Source organism: Anomaloglossus baeobatrachus, chromosome 2 (genome assembly GCF_048569485.1).
Source record: "Anomaloglossus baeobatrachus isolate aAnoBae1 chromosome 2, aAnoBae1.hap1, whole genome shotgun sequence".
Lineage (NCBI taxonomy): Eukaryota > Metazoa > Chordata > Amphibia > Anura > Aromobatidae > Anomaloglossus > Anomaloglossus baeobatrachus.
Genome location: NC_134354.1, coordinates 751,627,331 through 751,654,385, shown reverse-complemented (window position 1 = coordinate 751,654,385; position 27,055 = coordinate 751,627,331). Strand labels below are relative to the sequence as shown.

The following is a 27,055-nucleotide window of genomic DNA, read 5'->3' as shown; positions in this document are numbered from 1 at the left end:
ATGTTTGCCAACTTGGTCCATTAGTGCAAACTTTAGTAAATGACTATGAAGGGCAGGTCTTCAGATGGTGAAAGCCCCGGCTGTCATTATAGTGGTGTTGAGGAGAGCCTTTGGAACAAATACTTAATTAACCTTGAGACGTAAGGGATTGAGGGAAAATTTCCTGTGAAATCATTTCACCTTACAATAAGTCTGCTCAGATCTAAAGATGGCCTCCATCTCCTGTTCTCCACACTTTGCTTTGGTATGCAAGGGATGTCCAAATGTAAGAACATCACCATATAAGGAATGACCCACTGGCCAACCTAGAGGACCATCTCACAGGTATCTCATGGACCACCCCCTCCGATGACATCATAGACCTGCCAATCAGCATCACCACAGATCTGCCCAGATGACATCATAGACCTGCCCATCAGCAGCACCACAGATCCGCCCAGATGACATCATAGACCTGCCCATTAGCATCACCACAGATCCGCCCAGATGACATCATAGACCTGCCCATTAGCATCACCACAGATCCACCCCGATGACGTCATAGACCCACCTACGATGACACCCACCAATTAGCTCATGGACTAACACATTGTTCAACCCACTGACCAATGAACACATCCGGGCTTGCCCACTGTAAAACCTAACATGCCCCTTTTCTAGGTTTTATAAGTCCATGTACTTGGAAAAAATCAGTCTGTTTTGGGCCACTTCTGATCGAGGAAAGACGAACTTCCAACTGTCTGTGTCTGATGTCATTTTTCAATATGCACTTGATCCTCATTAATTAGGTCAGGCAGTAGGCAACACGTGAACTCTGATTAAGAGTTCACCCTAACAGTGGTATTATATTATACTGTTTTTTAATCGGGGGTATGGGTAACAATACGGTGGGCGAGGGTGGGATGTGCCCTTAAATACTGCAAAAGAAGCCAAGTCATGTGCCAAACACATTAAAGGATCGATACTGCTGACGTTTAGGATTGCTGCTTCCAATAGGTCCAATCCTCTTCCTCATTGCACTGATGAGGGTCATCCAGTATGAAACATTAGATATTGAACTCTAGGGGCACGAGAGTTCCTGACCTCTTCCTCACTGAAGAGTTTACTTACTTGCCTGTGCCAAGTTGGTGTCTTTTTGGGGAGTCTGTTACCCTCCGGCCATCAGGAGGTACTTAGCATCAGGTTCCATCTCCTGCACCTCGGTAGTATTTTTCTTATTCTCAGTTTTTCCTTTGGAAATCCCTTTTTGTGGGTTAGAAAAATGATTTAAGACCATAATCTAGAAAAGCACTCTTGTTCTGGAAGCCACAAAGCATAGAAAAATACTCAGCCAAAACAACAAAATGCTGATTTAGATCAAGAAACCACAGCAAAGGACGTAACTGGGCTTCCACAAGAGGAGGGCTGGCCGCGCAGTTGGAACCGTGAGCGCAGTCGCTTAACCAGGCGGCACAGTTTACATTTCCTATTGTGGAGCACCGCAGATCACTCACTGTCTATGAATGTTGATACATACAATGTGAATATCCTTAAAAAGGGTTGTTCAGTTGAGGCAAGTTATCCACGAGCTAGATAGTAACTTGCTTATGGGTGGGTATCCCACTGCTTCAAATTGCAAAATGGTGCGGCAGGTTGGTTGCTCAACAGCAGCTCCATTCATTCTCTACGGGTGTTACAAGGAGGTTTGTGCAGGCATCACAGACTTTCTTGGCAGTATCAGGGTCTGGGGAAACTTTAGATTCCTGCACTCTGCCTGCTAACTTCTCTGATGTCTGTGATCATTGCAGGGGGACTCGGGCATCCTCTCACAGATCTGAGGTTCATAGGAAGGCTAGCAAGACTTAAGGCCCTGTCACACGCAGAGATAAATCTTTGGCAGATCTGTGGTTGCAGTGAAATCATGGACATATTGTTCCATTTGTACACAGCCACAAACCTGGCTCTGATTGTCCACAATTTCACTGCAACCACAGATCTGCCGCAGATTTATCTGTGGGTGTGACAGGGCCTTTAGTCTGCATGTTAGTCTCCTTGGTCACATGCTGTGGTAGAGACAGTCATGTTCGCTCTCCTCCTATATATGCTGGCTGCACTGTTCTTATGTTACCAGCTATAGCTTGACTATACATGGCCTGGAGAGGTGGATTTATCCAGGCTTACTGGTGGTTGTGATATTATTGTTGTGTGCGGTTCTGGTGCTAACTCTTGTTGTCCTATTTGATGCTGCATTACTTCACTTGTCTTGTCCTATAGTTTCTTACTGTTTATTCCTCTGAGTGTGAAGTGTGAATGAGTGAATGAATTTCTGTTATCCCTGTCTGTCTCATGTGTGTTGCCATCACACTCCTACCCCTTCCTTCCCTGAGGGGAGAGGGGAACAGATTAGAATTACTCAGGAGTATAGTAAGTTACGGGACTCCAATATCTTCACCATCAGGGGTAATCTGGAGAATAGGGATAGCCTAGGGTCCCCTAGCGGGAGGGACAACATAAGAGTCTCTTGTCCCTCGCTATCCCACAGTCACATCATGACAACGGGGCTGCCGTAAACAGCTGATCAAAATGCTTTGCATCCCCCTAAGGTCCCCAATCAGTGACTCATGAACCACATGTGGCTTGCGGGCCCGTGATGAGTGGCTTGCAGCTGTCTTCCAGCCAGTTTCATATGCACCAGGTCTAGGTAACAGCTGAGAAGATATATATTTCTAGCAGGGACACACACAGTGTAATAATAAAATATAACTTTTAATAAAACTACGGTTTAAAATATGGTCCCATACAGATAATCCTTGTAGAAAGTGATAGTGTTCCAAGTGTACCAGTGCTCAAATACAAAAAAATTGTTTCGGTCTCACCATACGTTCTGATGAAGAGGTCGCTCACAAATGAGGAATGAGATCCTTAGCCGGGGTAGAGGACCCTAATAACCCTATCATGCCCCATGCATTGTTTCCAGTCCTCACAAGGACAGTGAACTAGTGTGGTGTGTGCCACTAACTGACATCCCTATCGTATAACCTTCCGATGTGTTTCGCCCACAATTTATGGGAGAACTCCTCAGGGGAGTCTTCTCACCACATGGTTTGCTGCGCAGCTCTCAGTTAGTTTTTTGGGGATGGTTTTGACAAAATGATTGACCCCTTATTCCCCGTATGAATTGAAGTACCCATAAACTAGGAGCTTCATTACACCTTAATAATATCTCCCCTGAAGAGTCCCACCATGAACGGTGGACGAAACTTGTCGGGACGTTATACAATAGGGACATCAATTAGTGGAATAGACCACACTAGGCACTGTCCTTGTGAGGACGAGAGACAAAGCACGGGGCACGACAGATTTAATAGGGTAATCTACCAAGGTAAGGATCTCATTCCTCATTTGTGAACTGCCTTTTCATCAAGAACATATGGTGAGACTGAACCAATTTTTTTTTATATTTAAGCACTGGTCCACTTTGAACACTTTATACAAGGATTGTCTGTATGGGAAGGTATTTTAAAACGTTTTATTAAAAGTTAAGCTGTAAAGAGCAGGTCTGCTGGTGACTTTTTTTTGAGGAGCATCACCTAGAAGAGCAGATCTGAATGGAGGTACGGTAGGAACCCCTGCATCTTAGTAAACTGCGTCATTGTGGTTTCTGTGGAAAACCTTTGGCTGGCATTATACCTGTAGTGAGGGCTTTGGGTATCACTACTGTGAGGTGGACAGGCGCTTGATAGGGCTCGTGACCCTCTTTCAGAGGTGGATGTAGCTCATGACCTTCTTTCAGAGTTGAATGTGGCTCTCAAGGTCAGGAAGGTTGGGGACCTCGACCCTAGGGAATATATGGAACGTTGAACAGTAATGTGCTCCATTTGGCTTGTGACGCTCTTTCAGAGTTAAATGTGGCTCTCAACGTCAGAACGTTGTATAAGCAGAACTGTGGAAACAACAGGCGCAAATAAGGTCTTACCAGGTATACAAAAGATGCGGGAGAAACACTTACCTTATCAGGTTGTGCAAGTCACAACCCCTCTACAAGTATGATAGTAACGTGGTCGGCAGCAGTCCCGTAGCGTTAAACTTGTTTGCAGAGTAGAAAGAAGAACAGGTTTGAATACCGCACCAAAATCACAGATTCACCGAGAGTTTGTAAGAATCCCTTTATTCACATAGGTCTACACGTTTCAGGGACATTTCCGTCCCTTTCATCAGAACAAATATAAGGAATAAATACCCACCGAGAGTTCGGAAGAATCTATGTGAATAAAGGGATTCTTCCAAACTCTCGGTGAATCTGTGGTTTTTGCGCGGTATTCAAACCCGTTCTTCTTTCTACTCTGCAAACAAGGTCAGAACGTTGGTCAGTAATGTGCTCCAATTGGCTCGCAACCATCTTTCAGAGGTGGATGTGGCTCTCAAGGTCGGAACGTTGGTCAGTAATTTGCTCCAATTGGCTCGCAACCATCTTTCAGAGGTGGATGTGGCTCGCAAATTTGGAACGTTGGTCAGTAATGTGCTCCATTTGGCTCGCGACTCTCTATCAGAGATGAATGTGGCTCCCGACCCTCTTTCAGAGCTGAATGTAACTCTCAAGGTTAGAAAACTTGGAGACCTCTGCCCTAGGGAATAAAAGGAGTGTTGGTCAGTAATGTGCTCCATTTGGCTCGCGACCCTCTATCAGAGATGAATGTGGCTCCCGACCCGCTTTCAGAGCTGAATGTAACTCTCAAGGTTAGAAAATTTGGAGACCTCTGCCCTAAGGAATAAAAGGAGCGTTGGTCAGTAATGTGCTCCATTTGGCTCGCGACCCTCTATCAGAGATGAATGTGGCTCCCCACCCTCTTTCAGAGCTGAATGTAACTCTCAAGGTCAGAAAGTTTGGAGACCTTTGCCCTACGGCATAAATGGAACGTTGGCTAGTAATGTGCTCCATTTGGCTCGCGACCCTCTATCAGAGATGAATGTGGCTCCCGACCCTCTTTCAGAGCTGAATGTGGCTTTCAAGGTCAGAAAGGTTGGAGACCTCTGCCCTATGGAATAAATGGAGCGTTGGTCAGGAATGTGCACTGCCGCTCTATTTTAATGGGGATAAAAGTTCCCCATTCTGCCAATAGGTGCTAGTTCTTGCGATTCATTCTCCACCGATCAGTAAATTATCATCAATAGATAGGTGGTAACTTGTTTTCACCAAATAACCCCATTAAGTTGATTGTAAAGAAGTCATGTCCGCCCAGATTCACCAGCGATGTAATGTATCTGCATTGTGTTTCCAGCGGCAGATGTCATGTAAGAGAACGTATAAGAAGCTGAGATACTGACTGAGAAACTCTTAAGTCAGGTTAGACCGGGTGTTAGAAAGATAAACAAGTCAGGTCTAGACAGGCCAGCGACGGGAGACACAACAATAGAGCTCAGTGAATTCATGATCAAAATAGTTTCCTCAAGAACTGGGAAGTTGCTGGATTGTGGAGTAAAGACTGGAGTGAAATAAGTTGACCACGAAGCTCTCCGATAACGTCACTACTGTATTTAGAAGGGTATTCTACACATAAAATGTTAGAATATGTTGTCTAGATTTACTATAACATTATCATTAGCCTGGGGCTGGCTGAAGAGACCTTCACTGAACAAGAGAATGGAGGAACGGATAAGGACTTCACTTGCACCGCCGTTCTCCAGGCCGCCCACCCAACTATTGCAACTATGGCTTTTATTCATCCTGGAACTTTCTTGTAGAGCATTCTCGTGAATAAATTAATGTAGCAAAGGTTAACTTGACAATTCACAAAGTAAGTGGAGAGCTCTATTAAACCGCTTGGCCACGCCAATGACGCACCAAGTGCATGTTCTTGGTTTGAATATTTAGGTTGTGCTTTCAGGCTTGACAGATTTTTGTAATCTGAGGACAGCATGAGGTAGGGACTGGGACTGATTTCAGTGATGTATCATTTATTAGCCGCTGTGCTGTAGTTTAAATACTGTTTTATCAGCAGGAAATTATCACTACCGGACTAGCTGTTCACATGCTTCCTGGTCCAACCTCACCCCAGCACTGATTAGCAACTCATTGTAAATAAACAATGTACATAGCTACCAATTAGTGGTGTGGGTGGGGTTATCTTTCTGAGCTCTGTTACATGCTACACCTAAAAACTCTCATTGTGTCACAACTATTGCACCCAGTAATCTAAGTGACACATCGCTGGAATCAGGGTGTCTTTCCCTACGTTATTTTTCTTATAGATGAGGTAGCAAAAACCTGGCGACAGATTCCCTTCAAAGTATTTGCTGCTAATGTCTTGGCACCACATGCAAAAAGACACATTCACAGATTGTGTGCCATCCATGTCTCGTGGATGGGAGCAGTGTTGGTGGGACAAGGGAATCTACTGTCACTCTAGGTGTGGGGAAGTACCAAAGTCAAGGGAAGGGGGCCCCTGTGTCTAGGGAAGGGAGGAAATGATGACCCCTGACCAAACCTACTGCAGGTCCCTGGGATCCCTTCTCACCATAGATAGGTTCTGAACCTATGTGCCGAGCCAGATACCTGACCCTAGGTATCCATAGTGCTGGGCCCTAAATAATCAGCTCGTCAACCTCACTAAACGCTAAATGAAAACACAAGGACTACACATGGGAGGAAAATGTATGAACTCCTTATCTACAGAGTTCAGCAAAGCTTCAGCAACTATACCACAGATGAGAGCAAGCCACCTGCTTGCAACTAAAGCTAGAATGAACTAAATAATATCACCAGCACCACTCAAGGTAAGATGGGAGTATTTAAGCAGCAAGAGAATACTGATGATCAGCAGCTGGGTGGAAGGCGAGCTCCTGCTGGGTCCAAAAGGGAGAGATGAATCCAGCAGGAAGCTACCTATACCAATGAATACTGACAGCAGGAACAATAGAAAGTCAGGGAGCATATTGTGCAGCCAAACGCTGTCACCTTCTATTGCCAGAGACTATATGACTGTCTGTCACCCAAGACACTTACATAATATTGGACACGTAGTTTTATTATAATAAAGGCTGATCTCTTTCTATCCCCACCTTGAGTTATACTGTATATATGAAAGTAAAATATGAGTATATCTGTTATCTAGTCACTTACAGTACTGTAGGCCTACGAGCAGGACACCCAGAGAAGGACAAGAGGGTGGCCAAACGTTGGGGTGAGGATAAGGGGAATTGTGTAATCTTGTAGGCACCTATGGACTTGGATGAATCACATTTTAGATTGGGGCCTTGAAGACCCAAATGACCTCCACCATCTCCATTTAGTAGTGGTCACTAAGTACTAGATTGCAGGAATCTTCACCCACCATCAATAACCTGTTATTTCTCCACATCGGCCACACAACAGCCTGTTATTTCTCCACATCGGCCACACAACAGCCTGTTATTTCTCCACATCGGCCACACAACAGCCTGTTATTTCTCTACATCGGCCACAGAACAGCCTGTTATTTCTCCACATCGGCCACACAACAGCCTGTTATTTCTCCACATCGGCCACACAACAGCCTGTTATTTCTCCACATTGGCCACACAACAGCCTGTTATTTCTCCACATCGGCCACACAACAGCCTGTTATTTCTCCACATTGGCCACACATCAGCCTGTTATTTCTCCACATTGGCCACACAACAGCCTGTTATTTCTCCACATCGGCCACACAACAGCCTGTTATTTCTCCACATCGGCCACACAACAGCCTGTTATTTCTCCACATTGGCCACACATCAGCCTGTTATTTCTCCACATTGGCCACACATCAGCCTGTTATTTCTCCACATTGGCCACACATCAGCCTGTTATTTCTCCACATTGGCCACACAACAGCCTGTTATTTCTCCACATCGGCCACACAACAGCCTGTTATTTCTCCACATTGGCCACACATCAGCCTGTTATTTCTCCACATTGGCCACACAACAGCCTGTTATTTCTCTACATCGGCCACAGAACAGCCTGTTATTTCTCCACATCGGCCACAGAACAGCCTGTTATTTCTCCACATCGGCCACACAACAGCCTGTTATTTCTCCACATTGGCCACACAACAGCCTGTTATTTCTCCACATCGGCCACACATCAGCCTGTTATTTCTCCACATCGGCCACACAACAGCCTGTTATTTCTCCACATCGGCCACAGAACAGCCTGTTATTTCTCCACATCGGCCACACAACAGCCTGTTATTTCTCCACATCGGCCACACAACAGCCTGTTATTTCTCCACATCGGCCACACATCAGCCTGTTATTTCTCCACATTGGCCACACAACAGCCTGTTATTTCTCCACATTGGCCACACAACAGCCTGTTATTTCTCCACATCGGCCACACATCAGCCTGTTATTTCTCCACATTGGCCACACATCAGCCTGTTATTTCTCCACATTGGCCACACAACAGCCTGTTATTTCTCTACATCGGCCACAGAACAGCCTGTTATTTCTCCACATCGGCCACAGAACAGCCTGTTATTTCTCCACATCGGCCACACAACAGCCTGTTATTTCTCTACATCGGCCACAGAACAGCCTGTTATTTCTCCACATCGGCCACACAACAGCCTGTTATTTCTCCACATCGGCCACACAACAGCCTGTTATTTCTCCACATTGGCCACACAACAGCCTGTTATTTCTCCACATCGGCCACACAACAGCCTGTTATTTCTCCACATTGGCCACACATCAGCCTGTTATTTCTCCACATTGGCCACACAACAGCCTGTTATTTCTCCACATCGGCCACACAACAGCCTGTTATTTCTCCACATCGGCCACACAACAGCCTGTTATTTCTCCACATTGGCCACACATCAGCCTGTTATTTCTCCACATTGGCCACACATCAGCCTGTTATTTCTCCACATTGGCCACACATCAGCCTGTTATTTCTCCACATTGGCCACACAACAGCCTGTTATTTCTCCACATCGGCCACACAACAGCCTGTTATTTCTCCACATTGGCCACACATCAGCCTGTTATTTCTCCACATTGGCCACACAACAGCCTGTTATTTCTCTACATCGGCCACAGAACAGCCTGTTATTTCTCCACATCGGCCACAGAACAGCCTGTTATTTCTCCACATCGGCCACACAACAGCCTGTTATTTCTCCACATTGGCCACACAACAGCCTGTTATTTCTCCACATCGGCCACACATCAGCCTGTTATTTCTCCACATCGGCCACACAACAGCCTGCTATTTCTCCACATCGGCCACAGAACAGCCTGTTATTTCTCCACATCGGCCACACAACAGCCTGTTATTTCTCCACATCGGCCACACAACAGCCTGTTATTTCTCCACATCGGCCACACATCAGCCTGTTATTTCTCCACATTGGCCACACAACAGCCTGTTATTTCTCCACATTGGCCACACAACAGCCTGTTATTTCTCCACATCGGCCACACATCAGCCTGTTATTTCTCCACATTGGCCACACATCAGCCTGTTATTTCTCCACATTGGCCACACAACAGCCTGTTATTTCTCTACATCGGCCACAGAACAGCCTGTTATTTCTCCACATCGGCCACAGAACAGCCTGTTATTTCTCCACATCGGCCACACAACAGCCTGTTATTTCTCTACATCGGCCACAGAACAGCCTGTTATTTCTCCACATCGGCCACACAACAGCCTGTTATTTCTCCACATCGGCCACACAACAGCCTGTTATTTCTCCACATTGGCCACACAACAGCCTGTTATTTCTCCACATCGGCCACACAACAGCCTGTTATTTCTCCACATTGGCCACACATCAGCCTGTTATTTCTCCACATTGGCCACACAACAGCCTGTTATTTCTCCACATCGGCCACACAACAGCCTGTTATTTCTCCACATCGGCCACACAACAGCCTGTTATTTCTCCACATTGGCCACACATCAGCCTGTTATTTCTCCACATTGGCCACACATCAGCCTGTTATTTCTCCACATTGGCCACACATCAGCCTGTTATTTCTCCACATTGGCCACACAACAGCCTGTTATTTCTCCACATCGGCCACACAACAGCCTGTTATTTCTCCACATTGGCCACACATCAGCCTGTTATTTCTCCACATTGGCCACACAACAGCCTGTTATTTCTCTACATCGGCCACAGAACAGCCTGTTATTTCTCCACATCGGCCACAGAACAGCCTGTTATTTCTCCACATCGGCCACACAACAGCCTGTTATTTCTCCACATTGGCCACACAACAGCCTGTTATTTCTCCACATCGGCCACACATCAGCCTGTTATTTCTCCACATCGGCCACACAACAGCCTGTTATTTCTCCACATCGGCCACAGAACAGCCTGTTATTTCTCCACATCGGCCACACAACAGCCTGTTATTTCTCCACATCGGCCACACAACAGCCTGTTATTTCTCCACATCGGCCACACATCAGCCTGTTATTTCTCCACATTGGCCACACAACAGCCTGTTATTTCTCCACATTAGCCACACAACAGCCTGTTATTTCTCCACATCGGCCACACATCAGCCTGTTATTTCTCCACATTGGCCACACATCAGCCTGTTATTTCTCCACATTGGCCACACAACAGCCTGTTATTTCTCTACATCGGCCACAGAACAGCCTGTTATTTCTCCACATCGGCCACAGAACAGCCTGTTATTTCTCCACATCGGCCACACAACAGCCTGTTATTTCTCCACATTGGCCACACAACAGCCTGTTATTTCTCCACATCGACCACACAACAGCCTGTTATTTCTCCACATCGGCCACACAACAGCCTGTTATTTCTCCACATCGGCCACAGAACAGCCTGTTATTTCTCCACATCGGCCACACAACAGCCTGTTATTTCTCCACATCGGCCACACAACAGCCTGTTATTTCTCCACATCGGCCACACATCAGCCTGTTATTTCTCCACATCGGCCACACAACAGCCTGTTATTTCTCCACATCGGCCACACAACAGCCTGTTATTTCTCCACATCGGCCATACAACAGCCTGTTATTTCTCCACATCGGCCACACAACAGCCTGTTATTTCTCCACATCGGCCACACAACAGCCTGTTATTTCTCCACATCGGCCACACATCAGCCTGTTATTTCTCCACATTGGCCACACAACAGCCTGTTATTTCTCCACATTGGCCACACATCAGCCTGTTATTTCTCCACATTGGCCACACAACAGCCTGTTATTTCTCCACATCGGCCACACAACAGCCTGTTATTTCTCCACATCGGCCACACAACAGCCTGTTATTTCTCCACATCGGCCACACAACAGCCTGTTATTTCTCCACATCGGCCACACAACAGCCTGTTATTTCTCCACATCAGCCACACAACAGCCTGTTATTTCTCCACATCGGCCACACATCAGCCTGTTATTTCTCCACATCGGCCACACATCAGCCTGTTATTTCTCCACATCGGCCACACAACAGCCTGTTATTTCTCCACATTGGCCACACATCAGCCTGTTATTTCTCCACGTCGGCCACACAACAGCCTGTTATTTCTCCACATCGGCCACACAACAGCCTGTTATTTCTCCACATCGGCCACACAACAGCCTGTTATTTCTCCACATCGGCCACACAACAGCCTGTTATTTCTCCACATCGGCCACACAACAGCCTGTTATTTCTCCACATTGGCCACACAACAGCCTGTTATTTCTCCACATCGGCCACACATCAGCCTGTTATTTCTCCACATCGGCCATACAACAGCCTGTTATTTCTCCACATCGGCCACACAACAGCCTGTTATTTCTCCACATCGGCCACACAACAGCCTGTTATTTCTCCACATCGGCCACACATCAGCCTGTTATTTCTCTACATTGGCCACACAACAGCCTGTTATTTCTCCACATTGGCCACACATCAGCCTGTTATTTCTCCACATCGGCCACACAACAGCCTGTTATTTCTCCACATCGGCCACACAACAGCCTGTTATTTCTCCACATCGGCCACACAACAGCCTGTTATTTCTCCACATCGGCCACACAACAGCCTGTTATTTCTCCACATTGGCCACACAACAGCCTGTTATTTCTCCACATCGGCCACACAACAGCCTGTTATTTCTCCACATCGGCCACACATCAGCCTGTTATTTCTCCACATCGGCCACACAACAGCCTGTTATTTCTTCACATCGGCCACACATCAGCCTGTTATTTCTCCACATCGGCCACACATCAGCCTGTTATTTCTCCACATCGGCCACACAACAGCCTGTTATTTCTCCACATCGGCCACACAACAGCCTGTTATTTCTCCACATCGGCCATACAACAGCCTGTTATTTCTCCACATCGGCCACACATCAGCCTGTTATTTCTCCACATCGGCCACACAACAGCCTGTTATTTCTCCACATCGGCCACACAACAGCCTGTTATTTCTCCACATCGGCCATACAAAAGCCTGATATTTCTCCACATCGGCCACACATCAGCCTGTTATTTCTCCACATCGGCCACACAACAGCCTGTTATTTCTCCACATCGGCCATACAACAGCCTGTTATTTCTCCACATCGGCCACACAACAGCCTGTTATTTCTCCACATCGGCCACACAACAACCTGTTATTTCTCCACATCGACCACACAAGAGCCTGTTATTTCTCCACATCGACCACACAACAGTCTGTTATTTCTCCACATCGGCCACACAACAGCCTGTTATTTCTCCACATCGGCCATACAACAGCCTGTTATTTCTCCACATCGGCCACACAACAGCCTGTTATTTCTCCACATCGGCCACACAACAGCCTGTTATTTCTCCACATCGGCCATACAACAGCCTGTTATTTCTCCACATCGGCCACACATCAGCCTGTTATTTCTCCACATCGGCCACACATCAGCCTGTTATTTCTCCACATCGGCCACACAACAGCCTGTTATTTCTCCACATCGGCCACACAACAGCCTGTTATTTCTCCACATCGGCCACACAACAGCCTGTTATTTCTCCACATCGGCCACACATCAGCCTGTTTTTTCTCCACATCGGCCACACAACAGCCTGTTATTTCTCCACTTCGGCCACACAACAGCCTGTTATTTCTCCACATCGGCCACACAACAGCCTGTTATTTCTCCACATCAGCCACACAACAGCCTGTTATTTCTCCACATTGGCCACACAACAGCCTGTTATTTCTCCACATCGGCCACACAACAGCCTGTTATTTCTCCACATCGGCCACACATCAGCCTGTTATTTCTCCACATCGGCCACACATCAGCCTGTTATTTCTCCACATCGGCCACACAACAGCCTGTTATTTCTCCACATCGGCCACACAACAGCCTGTTATTTCTCCACATCGGCCATACAACAGCCTGTTATTTCTCCACATCGGCCACACATCAGCCTGTTATTTCTCCACATCGGCCACACAATAGCCTGTTATTTCTCCACATCGGCCCACACATCCATTTTTTTTCCCATTTAGATGATGCCATTTTCAAGTAAATTTCCATTTTTTGAAAGTTGTAAATGTGTTTGAGACATTTTACACTCCAGATATCGAGGCTCAGAGAGCAGGGAAATATTGTGTATACAATCTCTCCAGAGACCGCCAGAAATGCTGCGCAGCCACTATATATACTGATGTGTTTTACAGTCTACTATATGTAAAATGTATAAAACGCTAAAATTGATTTAGAAGGTCTTCCGACTCTTTCTAATAACATTGCAAAATCCCCGAGAGCGGAATATTTCTTCCATTTTACCAGCAGATTCTTTTTGCCTTTCTTTTGGCGGCCCGGATCCTGGTCCCTGTGGTGTGGAGACTCCTCCGCTGCTTTCTCACTAGTAGTGCACTGCATTGATATAGTCTGAAGCTGAGATATGAAGGGCTGTTTGTAGAGGTTCCCACCTTTGTAAGTTCATTTAGCTGTCCGTCTGCCTGCCTATAATAAAGAGGTTTATTTTACATTCCGAAAAAATAGTATGTAGTTGGTGCTGTTTAATATCTGTATAAATAATCTGGATACCGGACTTATTGGGCAACTTATAAAATTCGCAGATGATACTAAGATAGGAGGAGCAGCCAACACTAGAGAGGAAAGAGAGCGTATTCAGAAGGATCTAGACACTCGAACAATGGGCCAAGGAGAACAGAATGGTGTTTACCAGGGACAAATGCAAAGTCCTACATCTGGGTAAAAGAAATGTAACAAGCATATATAGGTGATAGCAACGGGGAAAAGGATTTGGGCATAATAGTGGATCCCAGACTCAACATGAGCCAACAATGCGGAGCTGCAGCTAAAAAGGCCAACAGAATTCTGGGATGTATCAAGACAAGCATTGAATCTAAATCAAGAGAGGTCATTATTCCCCTATACTCTGCCCTGGTCAGACCCCACCTGGAATACTGTGTACAGTTCTGGGCGCCCCAATTCAAGAAAGACATCAATATATTGGAGCAAGTCCAGAGAAGAGCAACCAAGATGGCAGAAGGTCTGCAAACCATGTCATATGAAGACCGGCTAAAAGAACTAAAGAGAAGGCTGAGAGGAGACTTAATAGCAGTCTACAAATATCTGAAAGGCAGTCACAGTGCAGAGGGAACTTCCCTATTCTAATTAGCACAAGGAAGTACAAGAAGTAATGGGATGAAACTTAAAGGAAGGAGATTCAGATTAGACATTAGGAAAAACTTTCTGAAAGTGAGGGCAGTCAGAGAGTGGAACAGGCGACCACAGGAGGTAGTGAGGGCAGTCAGAGAGTGGAACAAGCTTTCACAGGAGGTGGTGAGGGCAGTCAGAGAGTGGAACAGGCTACCACGGGAGGCAGTGAGGGCAGTCAGAGAGTGGAACAGGCGACCACAGGAGGCAGTGAGGTCCGTCAGAGAGTGGAACAAGCTTTCATGGGAGGTGGTGAGGGCAGTCAGAGAGTAGAACAAGGAACCACGGGAGTTAGTGAGGCCAGTCAGAGAGTGGAACAGGCGTTCACGAGAGGCTATAAATGGAAATCTTCAAGTGGAAACTGAATAAACATATAGTTGGGATGATTTAGGAAGACCTGCACTCGCGGGGGTTGGACCTGATGGCCCATGAGGTCCCTTCCAACTGTACCATTCCATGATTCTAGTTACACATCAAGAATGAGTAATAATCACCTATGAGCCGCAATAAAGGTGCTAAAAATTGTAAGACTCGCCCATGTATACCTCTTAAGGTGTCACTTGTAAAAAAAAAATAAATATATAAATATATATATATACATATATATATATATATATATATAATATATATATTTGGGTATGTACACATGTTGAGTATTTGGTTGCAGAAATTTTTGCACCGTTTCTGCATCTCTTGGCAGGAAAAATGCAGTGCAAAAAATGTGTGTTTTTTGCTTTTTTATGCTTTTTTTGCATGTGTTTTTCTATTACATTCAATGGATGAAAAACGCAGGTAGAAATGCTGAAAGAATTGACATGCTGTGATTATTTTCTGCACCAAATCTGCAAGGAACAATCTGTGCTGCATTGATTTCTCCAAGCGCTTGTAAAACAAATCATATTAATTTGGAGTTCAAAGGGCATAGAAGCAGAGTATTTTGCTCACAAAAACAGCCACAAATGTAACATATCAGGATCGTTCCGGCACCATCTACAAACTAATCGAGTATTGGATGACCTATTCAACAAAAACCTTTTTAGCAAAGTTAAATTTGCTGCAACTTGTAAGCCTCTTGAACAACTAAATGCTCCCTTCAGTTTTCGCCCTGTTGATATAGCCATAGGATTTCTACATCGGCAGTTTTTAATTACTTATTAAGCAGTCTTCCTATTAGTTACACCAATTGCATATTCAGCATTTCTTTTTGCATATTCAGCATATCTAAATAATATAATTCTACTTCCATATAAAGTTACGTTATACCTGTAAGAGTTCCTTACTAAATAGTGTTTTTCCATAAAACTGGACATGAATGGAGGAAACTCATGCGATTTTTGGATTCAGCACACCAAAATTCATAAAGATCACGTTCTCTTGTAGTACTTTACTGGTCTCGTTTTGTGACTTCAAACTCTAGCTGTGAACTCTGTATGTTCTACTCCAGCACTAACGTCTTGATGTGGCCATATGATTGACTGCAGCGGTCACATGCTTATGTCAGAATGTCTGTTTTGGGGCAGGAAATACAGAGACAGTTGGGTGCGGCAGCCATCAGTAAAGTGAATATTGCTTCTTTTAATGTATAGTTGAATTAAATGACATCAGGCTCCAGTACAGGAGAGGTTTGTAAGGACCCCGGAGCAGGGGGCTGTAAATGATCTAATATCTACTCACTTTGATTTGACTTATGACTTTGATTTAGACCTCTTTCACGTTGCGTTCAGCTCTGCATTCACTGGTCCCGTCGGGGCTTCTGTCCGAACAACCCGCAAAACAGGTTTCAGACTAATGCGCCAACAGGGCCATTGACTATAATGGTGCAGACGGAGTCACCATGTGCTCTATCGTGCACCATTTTTCAGAGTGTACGCTTTCTGGAGGTGGACACCCAGACACAGTATACTATGTCTGGGTGTCCGCCCCAGAAAGTGTACACTCACTAAAATGTGACTCAGTCTGCACCATTATAGTTAATGGCTCTGTCGGCGCATGCGTCCGAAACCTGTTATGTGGCGGGGTTTGGACGTAAGCCCCGACGGGATCTACAAGCAGAGATCACAACGCAGTGTGAAAGCGGCCTTGCACAGTCCATCAAACTGCTCCTTGCACATTCACAATGTGTACACCACCAAGTTGAAGAATAAACCAAAATTTGCCGTATTACCTAAAGGCCTCCATACACATCAATTGGTTGACGATGTCTCCAAATTCCCCCATACACAGGAACGCTCAGTTTGGCCCAGCACTCACGTGTTCTCCGAGAGACTCCCTCTGCCGGTGTCTTAAACTCCTAAAGGCCGCTTTACACATAGTGACATCGCTATCGATGTCGCTAGTGAAAGCACCCGCCCCCGTCATTTGTGCGTCACAGGCAAATCGCTGGTACACGTCACACGTACTTACCTGTGGCCGCCGAACAACCTCTTCTTTAAGGGGGCGGTTCGTTCGGCGTCACAGCGATGTCACCCAGTAGAAGACCAATTGAAGCGGAGGGACGGAGAGGAGCCGCAGGATCGTCACTTCCACCTCGTTGCCGGAGTACGCAGGTACGCTGTTGTTCGTCGTGTCTGGGGTGTCACACGTAGCGATGTGTGCTGCCTCAGGAACGACTAACAACCTGCGTCCAGAACGAGCAACGACACTTGAGAAATGAACGACGTGTCAACCATCAATGATGTGGTGAGTATTTTTCATCGTTAGCGGTCACTCGTATGTGTTACACGCAACAACGTCGCTAACGAGAACGGATGTGCGTCACGAATTCCGTGACCCCAACGATATCTCATTAGCGATTTCGCTGCGTGTAAAGCGGCCTTTAGAAGCAAAAGGATCGAATGTTGGAAACTTAACTGGCTGGATATTCCATCGTCATCTGTCGCGAGGTCTTCTGTTCACAATAGTGGGCCAGCCGAACCCCCAATATCACCTACTTTTATCTAAAGGGGTTTTTAGTTTTCAAATATAATTCGTCCTTCGCTGCATTTGTTATGAAAAACAAACAAACCATGCTGTCCTCAGATCCACTAAGTCTTCCCTGCTCAAGGGTCGAATAATATTTGAAAGGGAACATTTTCTTTAAGTCACAACCATGTTGTTGCGGGCCGTGAGTTTATTTCTATAAGAGTGTTTGTTTTCAGGGATCACAGACTGACAAATATGCCACAATCTTCTTCCTTTTGAGTTCCCCCTCCATCATCACATTCGAGTTTTAGTGCCCCTCTAATAGTCTCGTGTATGGGTTTTCTTTGACAAGTCTCTTTTTAGCTGTCATGTTCCTCTAAAGTCCTTTTATCAGGGAATCAATACATTCACTTAACTCCGTTTCCTTTCTTGCAGCTCAATCCCTGAAAGAATTTGCTCGCCTACTCATTACCGTGGAGGAAGAAAGAAGGAGACTGGTAAGAAACATTTTTATTTTTTTGCATCGCAGTAAACTATAATCATCCGGGACTATTAATGAGCAGAAAAAAACAAACAAACAAACAGCAATTGATCGCAGACCTCACTTGTGATGATCGACTTTCATATGATTTGTGTCTCGGGATTTTTACTGCAATTTTCAGTGTAAATTGCTCCATTTCTAGAGTTGCTCCATTTCCACCTTGTCAAAGCTGCATCAAATGATATCCATTGTATTGTCTTATATCTATACTGCTGTCCGTGTTACTTGTTACAATGGCGCTGTTCCAGGAATCAGGTGTTGTCACGCTAAGTACTGAGAAGTACCAAGCACACGGCGAAAGGGAAGGGAAACCCTATGTCTAGGGTAGGGGTAGATGGTGACCTCTGACCAAACCTACTGCTGGTCACTGGGGTTCCTCACCACCCTAGTTAGGTTCCTCACCTATGCGCCAAGCCGGATACCTGATACTAGTATCCCTAGTGCTGGACCGTAAATAGGGAACGGATGGGATGAGCTCTCCGTCAACTCCACTATACAACTATAGAAGACACAAGGAGGACACACGGGGAGAATGCATGAACTACTTATCATTAGATGACTCAGGTAGAAGTTTAGAAGAGCTTTCAGCACTTATACCACAGAAGAGTACAAGTCACCTGCTTGCAACCTTGGCTTGAGGGAACTGAAAATATCACCAGCACCAGTCCAAGGAAGGGGTATTTAAACACCACTGATGATCAACAGCTGGGTGGAAGGCGAGCTCCTGCTGGGTTCAAAAGTGGGAGAGATGAATCCAGCAGGAAAGCTACCTATACCAATGATACTGACAGCAGGAACAATGGAAAGTCAGGGAGCATTCTGTGCAGCCAAATGCTGTGACCTTCTATGGCCAGTAACCACATGACTGTCTGTCACCCGTGGCACACCTTACAGATGGTAAAGTTGAGTCTGACTTTTCTGACCCCACTTATTAATGTGAGCAGGGAAGAGCTTAGTGGTGCAATCACCTGTCATTGCTGGAGAGGGCGCCATTGGCCATGATGGTGCTTGGACCTATGGAAAGGTAGATGCTCAGTGTACAGCTTTATTCGATTGACGCTACTGGCTGTCTACCCAGTCCGATGCCTCCAGGGTGTCCCTGTATGAGAAAATGCCGATAAACATTTTTGGCATTATTATATTGGAAAAAGGCCATAACAAAAAACCCATCCATGTATAAACTAACGCGTTTCAGGTATCTTAAACGTTTTCATGTCGCATATTTGAAATCATATTCATTGACTCAACTTTTTTTGGTGGAATGTTCTTCCTGAAGAACTTAGTAAGTATCATATTTGGTTAACAACTTCTTTTGATGTTATAATTCCCGGTCAATGCTAAGTGCGACCAAAACGCAACTTCAGCAGAAGAAATATTGTATGGGAGCTCTGTGGTCAAGTCTGTGAACATCCTTCACCTTGTCAATGAAAAAAACGTTGCAAAACGCTGCAAAGAATTGAGCGAGCGTACCCGCCCCCGTCGGTTGTGCGTCATGGGCAAATCGCTGCCCGTGGCGCACAACATCGCTAGGACCCATCACACGGACTTACCTTCCCTGCGACGTCGCTGTGACCAGTGAACCGCCTCCTTTCTAATGGGGCGGTTCATGCGGCGTCACAGCGTCGTCACATGGCAGCCGTCCAATAGAAGCGGAGGGGCGGAGTTGAGCTGGGGGAATATCCCGCCCACCTCCTTCCTTCCTCATTGCCGGCGGCCGCAGGTACGACGTAGCTCCTCTTTCCTGCGGTGTCACACATAGCGATGTATGCTGCCGCAGGAACGACGAACAACCTGCGTCCTGAACTAGCAACGAGATTTAGGATTAGAACGACGCGTCAACGATCAACGATAAGGTGAGTAATTTTGACGTTGCTAACGAGGCCGGATGTGCGTCACGAATTCCGTGACCCCAACGGCATCTCATTAGCGATGTCGTTGCGTGTAAAGTGGGCTTTAGGCTGCTTTCACACATCCGTTTTTGTCCTCCGGCACAATCCGGCAAAAAAACTGATGCAACTGATCCGGCGTAAAAACTGATCCGTTGCATCAGTTTTTTCCATGCGTTCCTTCCGTTTTTTGACGGATGCATTGTGCTACTGAGCATGCGCAGTTCAAAAAACCGGATCCGTCGTTGGATTCCGTCATATGCCGGATGATGATGGATCCGGCGCCCATAGACCTTCATTGAAACTCGCGCCGAATCCGGCGCCTTACGTTTTTTGCCAGAGACAAAAAACGCTGCAAGCAGCGTTCCATCCGGCCACCGGATTAGCTATTTATGTTGGATCCGGCAAAAGCCAGATGCAACGCAAGGCCATGCGGTACAAACCGGCACTAATACAAGTCTATGGGGGAAAGAACGGATCCGGCGGCAATAAACACCGAAACCATTCTTTCCGTTTTTTACCGGATTGTGCCGTACGGCGAAAAACGGATGTGTGAAAGCAGCCTTAAACAGTTTGGAGGAGCTTTACTAAATTTGTTCTCCTGCTTAAAATTGCAAGGGGTTAATTATTAATTACAACCAAAGCCAAAGTGGTCACATCAGCTGCTACTGATCTTGAGGCTAAGGGGGCCACTCAGGTTACAGCACTTCATGTCCGCTCTATATTCCCATGTATTTTGATTGATAAGGTCAACAAGCACACATGGCGTTAACTATTTGTCCACACAATTTTGGCTATGTAGTTGATATGTTTTTCTGAGGACAGCGAGTAATAGAATGGCCACAACAGTGTCATCAGGGAATCTGCCATCTGGTTTTGGCCACCTAATCTGAGAGCAGCATAACGTAGGGACAGATACCCTGATTCCAACGATGTGTCACTTACTGGGCTGCTTAGTGTAGTTTTGATAAAATCACAGATTAATCAGCAGTAAATTATCATTACAGGACTACTTGTTGTGCTGCAGGTAGTCCAGCATATTCATGAACTCTGTATAACTGCTAGATCTGCAACAGAGAAAACATTGATTTTATCACAATGACAGCAAACAGCTCAGTAAGTGACACATCGCTGGAATCAGAAAAAGGAGAAAAAGGATCCAGCCCAGACTCCAAAAAAAAGATTTGAATAAAAATTAACTTTTAATCCATCTTTAAAAATACAAAATGTGACACTGGCAAAATCATACTGCATAATAGGGCTAACAGTGAGGACAACGCGTTTCGGCGGAACACCTACCTCAAGTCTCTGGAATCACTGGAATCAGGGTCTCTGTCCCTACATCATGCTGCTCTCAGATGGGGGAGCAAAAACTTGATGGCAGATTCCCTTTAAAAAGGACCTGTCCCTGGGTCACAAGTGTCCAGTTTTGGTCTTATTTTATTCTCTCTCTTCCCCTGAGTATTCAGTTTTGCTTTTAAATCTGCCCTACAGCTCCGGAGATATGGGCCTTTTTAGTTAGTGCTTATTTTTATGGTGTTTACAAGGGTAACAATACAGAGGAGCCTAGAGCCACGCCCATGAGGATCCTTTGAGCCACACCCCCTTGAAAAAAACAATGAAAATTAGCATTAGATAAAAAGGACCATCTCTGGAACTGTATGGCACGTTTAAAAAATAAAATGGTATGCTTATAAGCAGAAACTGGATACTTTTGACTTAGTGCCAGGTCCACTTTAAGTCCAACATATTTAAATTGAGAAGCCAGGCATATCTAATATGGCAAAATTGTGATAATAGGGGCTATATCGGCTGTTTATAGTTTTGTTTCTTGATATGAAATGACTCAAAATCTAATTGGGTAACAAAAATAAGAAAATAATTTTTATACCGCACTTATATTTTTAACTTATCTTTACATCTTCTTGACCTAAATATGAAGAAAACGGAAATAAAATAAAACCTTTGTTGCTATAGTAAAATAACCTTTGCTTGTTGCAGAAATAAATGCATTCCCACTTCTTCACGGCGTCATCTTCGGTTAAGGTTAAATTGCTCATTTCCTGATAGCAGATACTTATTGTGATAAAGGCACTTCCTTTTTGGTATTTTTTATCGCTTCCTATATTCGTGGTTTAGCTGAAGTGCTGTGTGACCTCAGAATAGATTGAACCCTTACTCTCCTCCAGAAACAATGACTTGTAAGGTGCGCCATGCAGATACGGTCATCCCGGTAAGGTCGGACAAGTTGGAATAAGTACGGTGAATGCGAGGAATTTGACTTATTGGTAACTCTTTAGTTCTTCAAGAGATCAAGCATTCATCTAACCCAATATATCGATGTATGAATGCACATTTTCTAAATACCTGGTCCATGGAATGTAACAATGGCAGCACCTCTGAAGAGGATGTGTCATGATCCAGGCCGGCTTTTCCCTGCTGTGGTTACACCCAGCTCTGGCCTGGTCATGTCAGGGGTTAACTTCCCTTGCCTCGTTCTGGATCCCAGGACACTCTATGCCTCTCTACCTACGGTTCAGTGCCAGTTATATTTCTGCCTTGCAGCTTGTATACTGGCTCTGGTGAGTGTTTTGCCTCCCTGCTACTGTGTCCTGACTTGTACCCTCCCCCATTCGTCTGCCTGTCCCAGTCCCTGACTTCCCGCTCCTGTCTGTTGTTTGCACTTCCCTCTCCATACCTGATCTCCCGGCTTCCGACTCGGTTCTGTTTTCTGACTTTGATATTGATCCTCCCTTTGCAGTGACCCTCACTGTTTGACTACCCTATTGCCCCATGGTGGTTCGCCTGTTAACTGCCTGCTGAAGTTACTCTGCTGTACTTCAGCTGCCTTTCTGTTACACTGTGACTTTGTTTCTCCTTCACTACTCTGCTGCCACCTAGTGGGGAATACTCTGTACTACGCCTTACTAGTCCTTGGTACAGCGTGACAGGATTGTCTTCTGCTGAACAATTGAGGTATTTGTTGCCGGTTTACAGCCTAGGCCCATTGAAGGTATTCTCGTTTAGGTCAATCCATTTCTGAGCTGACAGATCTATAAAACAGTGATAAAAACCTAAGCGTATGTTCACACGGAGTTTCCTGGAAAAATTGAGCGTGTTTCTTCATGTCATCTCTACAGTCTGTTTTAGTAAATATTGTGTTGTAGTGCTCTATTCATGGCAGATCTTTATAGGTGTAGTGCTGGCGTCCCTGCGCTCTGCTATCTTCCCCCCGCAGGGACACGCGCTGACTCACTGCTGCGGCCGGCTCTAACTATGTGTCCTGGCGTCTGCGCGCTCCTCCACGTGTGCGCTCCCTGCTTCCTCCTCCCGGGGCCTGTGCACGTGGCACAGGTCCTCCGGGAGTGCTCCAGGGGCGTGCGTGCCGCTGCCCTTTTCTTAAAGGGCTTGCATGTCACTCCCAGGAAATATCTCTCAGCCTATTGCTGAGAGATACTGGGTATATGAAGTAATCTCCCACTTGGGGAGGTGCCTGATCAATGTGTTTAGTTAGTTAGCATTTCTGCGCCCTAGCCAGCTAGTTGTCAGGTTCCCTTATCTGCTGTGCTTTTGTTACAGTGCACTGCCTGTACATCCCAGCCACGCCTCCAGCCTCAGCTATCCCGGTGGCTCTTGCTATATCAAAGACTGTGCCTGTCTACCCCAGCCGTGCCTCCAGCCTCAGTCAGTCTGTTCCTGGATGCGCCCTTGCCCTGGGGGTCAGCTGCCACAGTCTCGGGAGTAGCACCTGATGTCCACCTCGCGGTGGCACTTAGTCAAGCCTCTCCCACTAAAGGATAAGCCCTGGGTGCTCCTGTTGTCCTGTGAGTCCACTTTAGCTTGCTGCTTTACCATCTCCGGCGGCGAGCGTTACAATAGGGCTTCCTCAGATAGGCTTTGTGCTGTGAGGCAGATCCAAGGGAGTACCCTGACAATTTATTCTCTACAGAAGAGATACTTACACAGAGGCCCCTGGGTTGGATCCATGGAGTTGCTGCTGGCCAGTGGATCGGGTTTGGCAGAGGATATTAGAAAGCCACATCAAGGAACAGAATTGTTAGGCATTAAAATAGTCAAAACAGACTAAAGTCAGAAACTGGACTCAAGCTAAGGCTTACGTTCACACATTGCTTTTTTGCTGCTTACAGGAAGCATGTTTCGCTTCATTTTTGTTGCATTTTTTGGCTGTTTTTTTAACACTGAAAAAATTGACACCCTGCAGTCTTCAAAAACTGAGCAGTTTTCCAATTCAGTCAGATACAAAAAAAAAAAAAAAAAAGCAATGGTGTACATGAGATTTCTCATAGCTTTTGCTGGTACTGTGAAAAGCAGATTTTAATTTTCATAAAAAAAGGCAGAAAATGAATGTTGCAAAAACGCAACGTGTGAACATAGCCTAATACTGTGCAGTGGCAGAGAATCAAGCGTTAACCAGAGTAAGTTAACTTATAACTGGCAAATGGGGGTCATAAGCCAGGGGTCTAAATATTGTGATCCCCCTCCTAGAAGGGAGTCAATTAATGACCAGTAGTCCCCAAATATCAACCCAAACTGCTGCACTGTCGCCAGAATGGTGGCACGCCGCTGCCCATTGACAGGAGATGAAGCCGAAGGACTTAGCACAGAGGTGGATGTATTATATTTGTATACCACATGATATAACAATGAAGGAGGCTCCTAAATGGGTAACACACAGTTCTCAATTCATCCATAAATTTCTAGGAGGAATAACAGAGGAATAAGACAACTGAGATTTCTAACAAAAGATGATTTAGAATTATTTTACTATTATTAAAACGGGCACATCACCCTGTGGAAGTATTTCATTACCCAAAATGCAACATAATAAAGCCCATGCAAAACGCGCGTAGGGGCTTGGAGACACACAACTTTGAAGTATCCAGGGTATTATTGGTGAGTGTTACTGTTTTGTGAGTTTAGTACCTTAGCTGCTAATATGCACATGCACTTTATGTTCAACAGTTCGTTCTAGGCTTGGAACCCAGGCACTATTGCTGTCATTATGCACATGCAATTTATACCCACCCTGTATTTATTTTGATCTGCAATGAGGTGTTCTCTTCACTAGCAATCCTTACTGAGCACCTTGATCCTTGTCTTTTTTAATATGCTGCTTTTTCATGATGTATGATTAATAAATTGATTTGATTATCTAATTCGGTGGATTTATGACTCTATTCAGTTATAGGTTTATATTGTGTTTGAGTCACTACGTATGATTTCTTCTAGAGTCCTTTTTGCAATCTATTGAGTCCCGGGACCCACATTGTGGGTCATTACTATGGCCCCCTTTTTCTCTTGTTGTTGAGATGTTGTTGGCATAATAAAGACAGTACTACGAGAGTAATGAAAAATACTTTGGGAATAATAAAAAAAAAAATAATCAAAACAAAACACCTCTAGAAAAAACAAAACACAGCAATAAAAACAATATAATACACAGTTATAAGAAACAAAACAAAACACAGCAATAAAAAAAGAAAACAATACGCAGCTATAAGAAACAAAACACAATAGAAAACAAAACAATACACAGCTACAAGAAAGAAAACAAAACAGCAAGGAAAAACAAAACAATACACAGCTATAAGAAGCAAAACAGAACACAGCAATAAAAAAACAAAACAATACACAGCTATAAGAAACAAAACACAGCAATAAAAAACAAAACAATACTCAGCTGTAAGGGTGGCTTTACACGCTACGATATCACTAAAGCAATGTTGTTGGGGTCACGGATTTTGTGACGGACATCCGGCCGCGTTAGCGATTTTGAATCGTTGCAAAAACGTCCAAAATCGCTAATCGGTGACATCCCCCTAAACTCAATTATCGTTGCTGCAGCAGTAACGATGTAGTTCGTCGTTCCTGTGGCAGCACACATCGCTATGTGTGACACCGCAGGAACAAGGAACCTTACCTTACCTGCCTCCACCGGCAATACGGAAGGAAGGAGGGGGCGGGATGTTCGTCCCGCTCATCTTTGCCCCTCCACTTCTATTGGGCGCCTGCTTAGTGACGTCGCTGTGACGCCAAACGAACCGCCCCCTTAGAAAGGAGACGGTTCGCCGGTCACAGCGACGTTGCTAGGCAATTATGTGCGTGTGACGCTTTCGTAGCGATAATGTTCGCTATGGCAGGGATCACCACATATCTGCCGTACGACGGGGGTGGGTGCTATTGTGACGCCCTGGACTAGCCAGGTACTCACAGACAGGCCCTTGCACAAACACCAGTTCCCTAAAAAGGTAACAGCAGCCAACCTAAAAACCCTGAGTCACCCCTCTCAGGTCTTGACGTTCACACCAGGGGGCGGAGCTAGGCAGTTGGCCACGCCCATCGAGGAGTTCGGATAGCCTGAGGCGGGAAAAGCAAGCAGATTAGTTTTAGAGGTGAAGGAGAGATGTAGTTAGGGAGGAGAGGAGAGTAGTAGTAAAGAGAAAACGTCTGTCAGGGATCTGGGTCGTAGCCCAGATACCCTGTGGCCAGGAGGCAGACGGTGGATGCCGCCTGCAGGAGCCGGGAAGATGGCTGGTGGAACCATAAGGGACCGGGACAGGGTAGTGGCCCGCCGGTACCAAATCCGGGAACCAACTGGAAACCGGAGCACCAGGAGGGGTACTCAGACCCAGAACGAGGCCCAGAAACCACTGGACCGAGTCAAATTCACTGATTGGGGTCTGGACCTTAGGTTCTTTCCCACCAAAGTCCCAACTGAAGACAACAGCCCAACGAGGGGGATAGAAAGCCACCGCCCAGGCAGAGAGATCCCACGGGCCAGCGTCTGCGGGCAAACGGGCTCTCCCGACACACACACAAAGCCGGGGAGCGGACTCCCGTCTAGGAAGCGCAGGCAGTCAAAATCCACAAACGAGGTGCAGGAGAAAGGCGGGAACCACCAAACCGGGTGGGGGACCAGACGCAGCCGGCTGCGGGCACCGACCACCATCCTTTTGGTTTACCAGAGACTCCGGTGTATCTGTCATAGTGAGTACCACAGTGCCCTCGGGCCGCGCACTGCAGTAACACGCCCACAGCTCGCAAT

General features: G+C 45.8%; 1 protein-coding gene across 1 annotated transcript in view; it reads left to right on the top strand.

Moving 5' to 3' along the window:
* ARHGAP42 (Rho GTPase activating protein 42) overlaps window positions 1–27,055 on the top strand; it is a 501,254-nt gene that overhangs the window by 196,384 nt on the left and 277,815 nt on the right. The window contains exon 3 of the mRNA XM_075337479.1: window positions 17,998–18,059. Within this exon, the coding sequence (XP_075193594.1) occupies window positions 17,998–18,059 (62 nt within the window). The remainder of the gene's footprint in view (window positions 1–17,997; window positions 18,060–27,055) is intronic.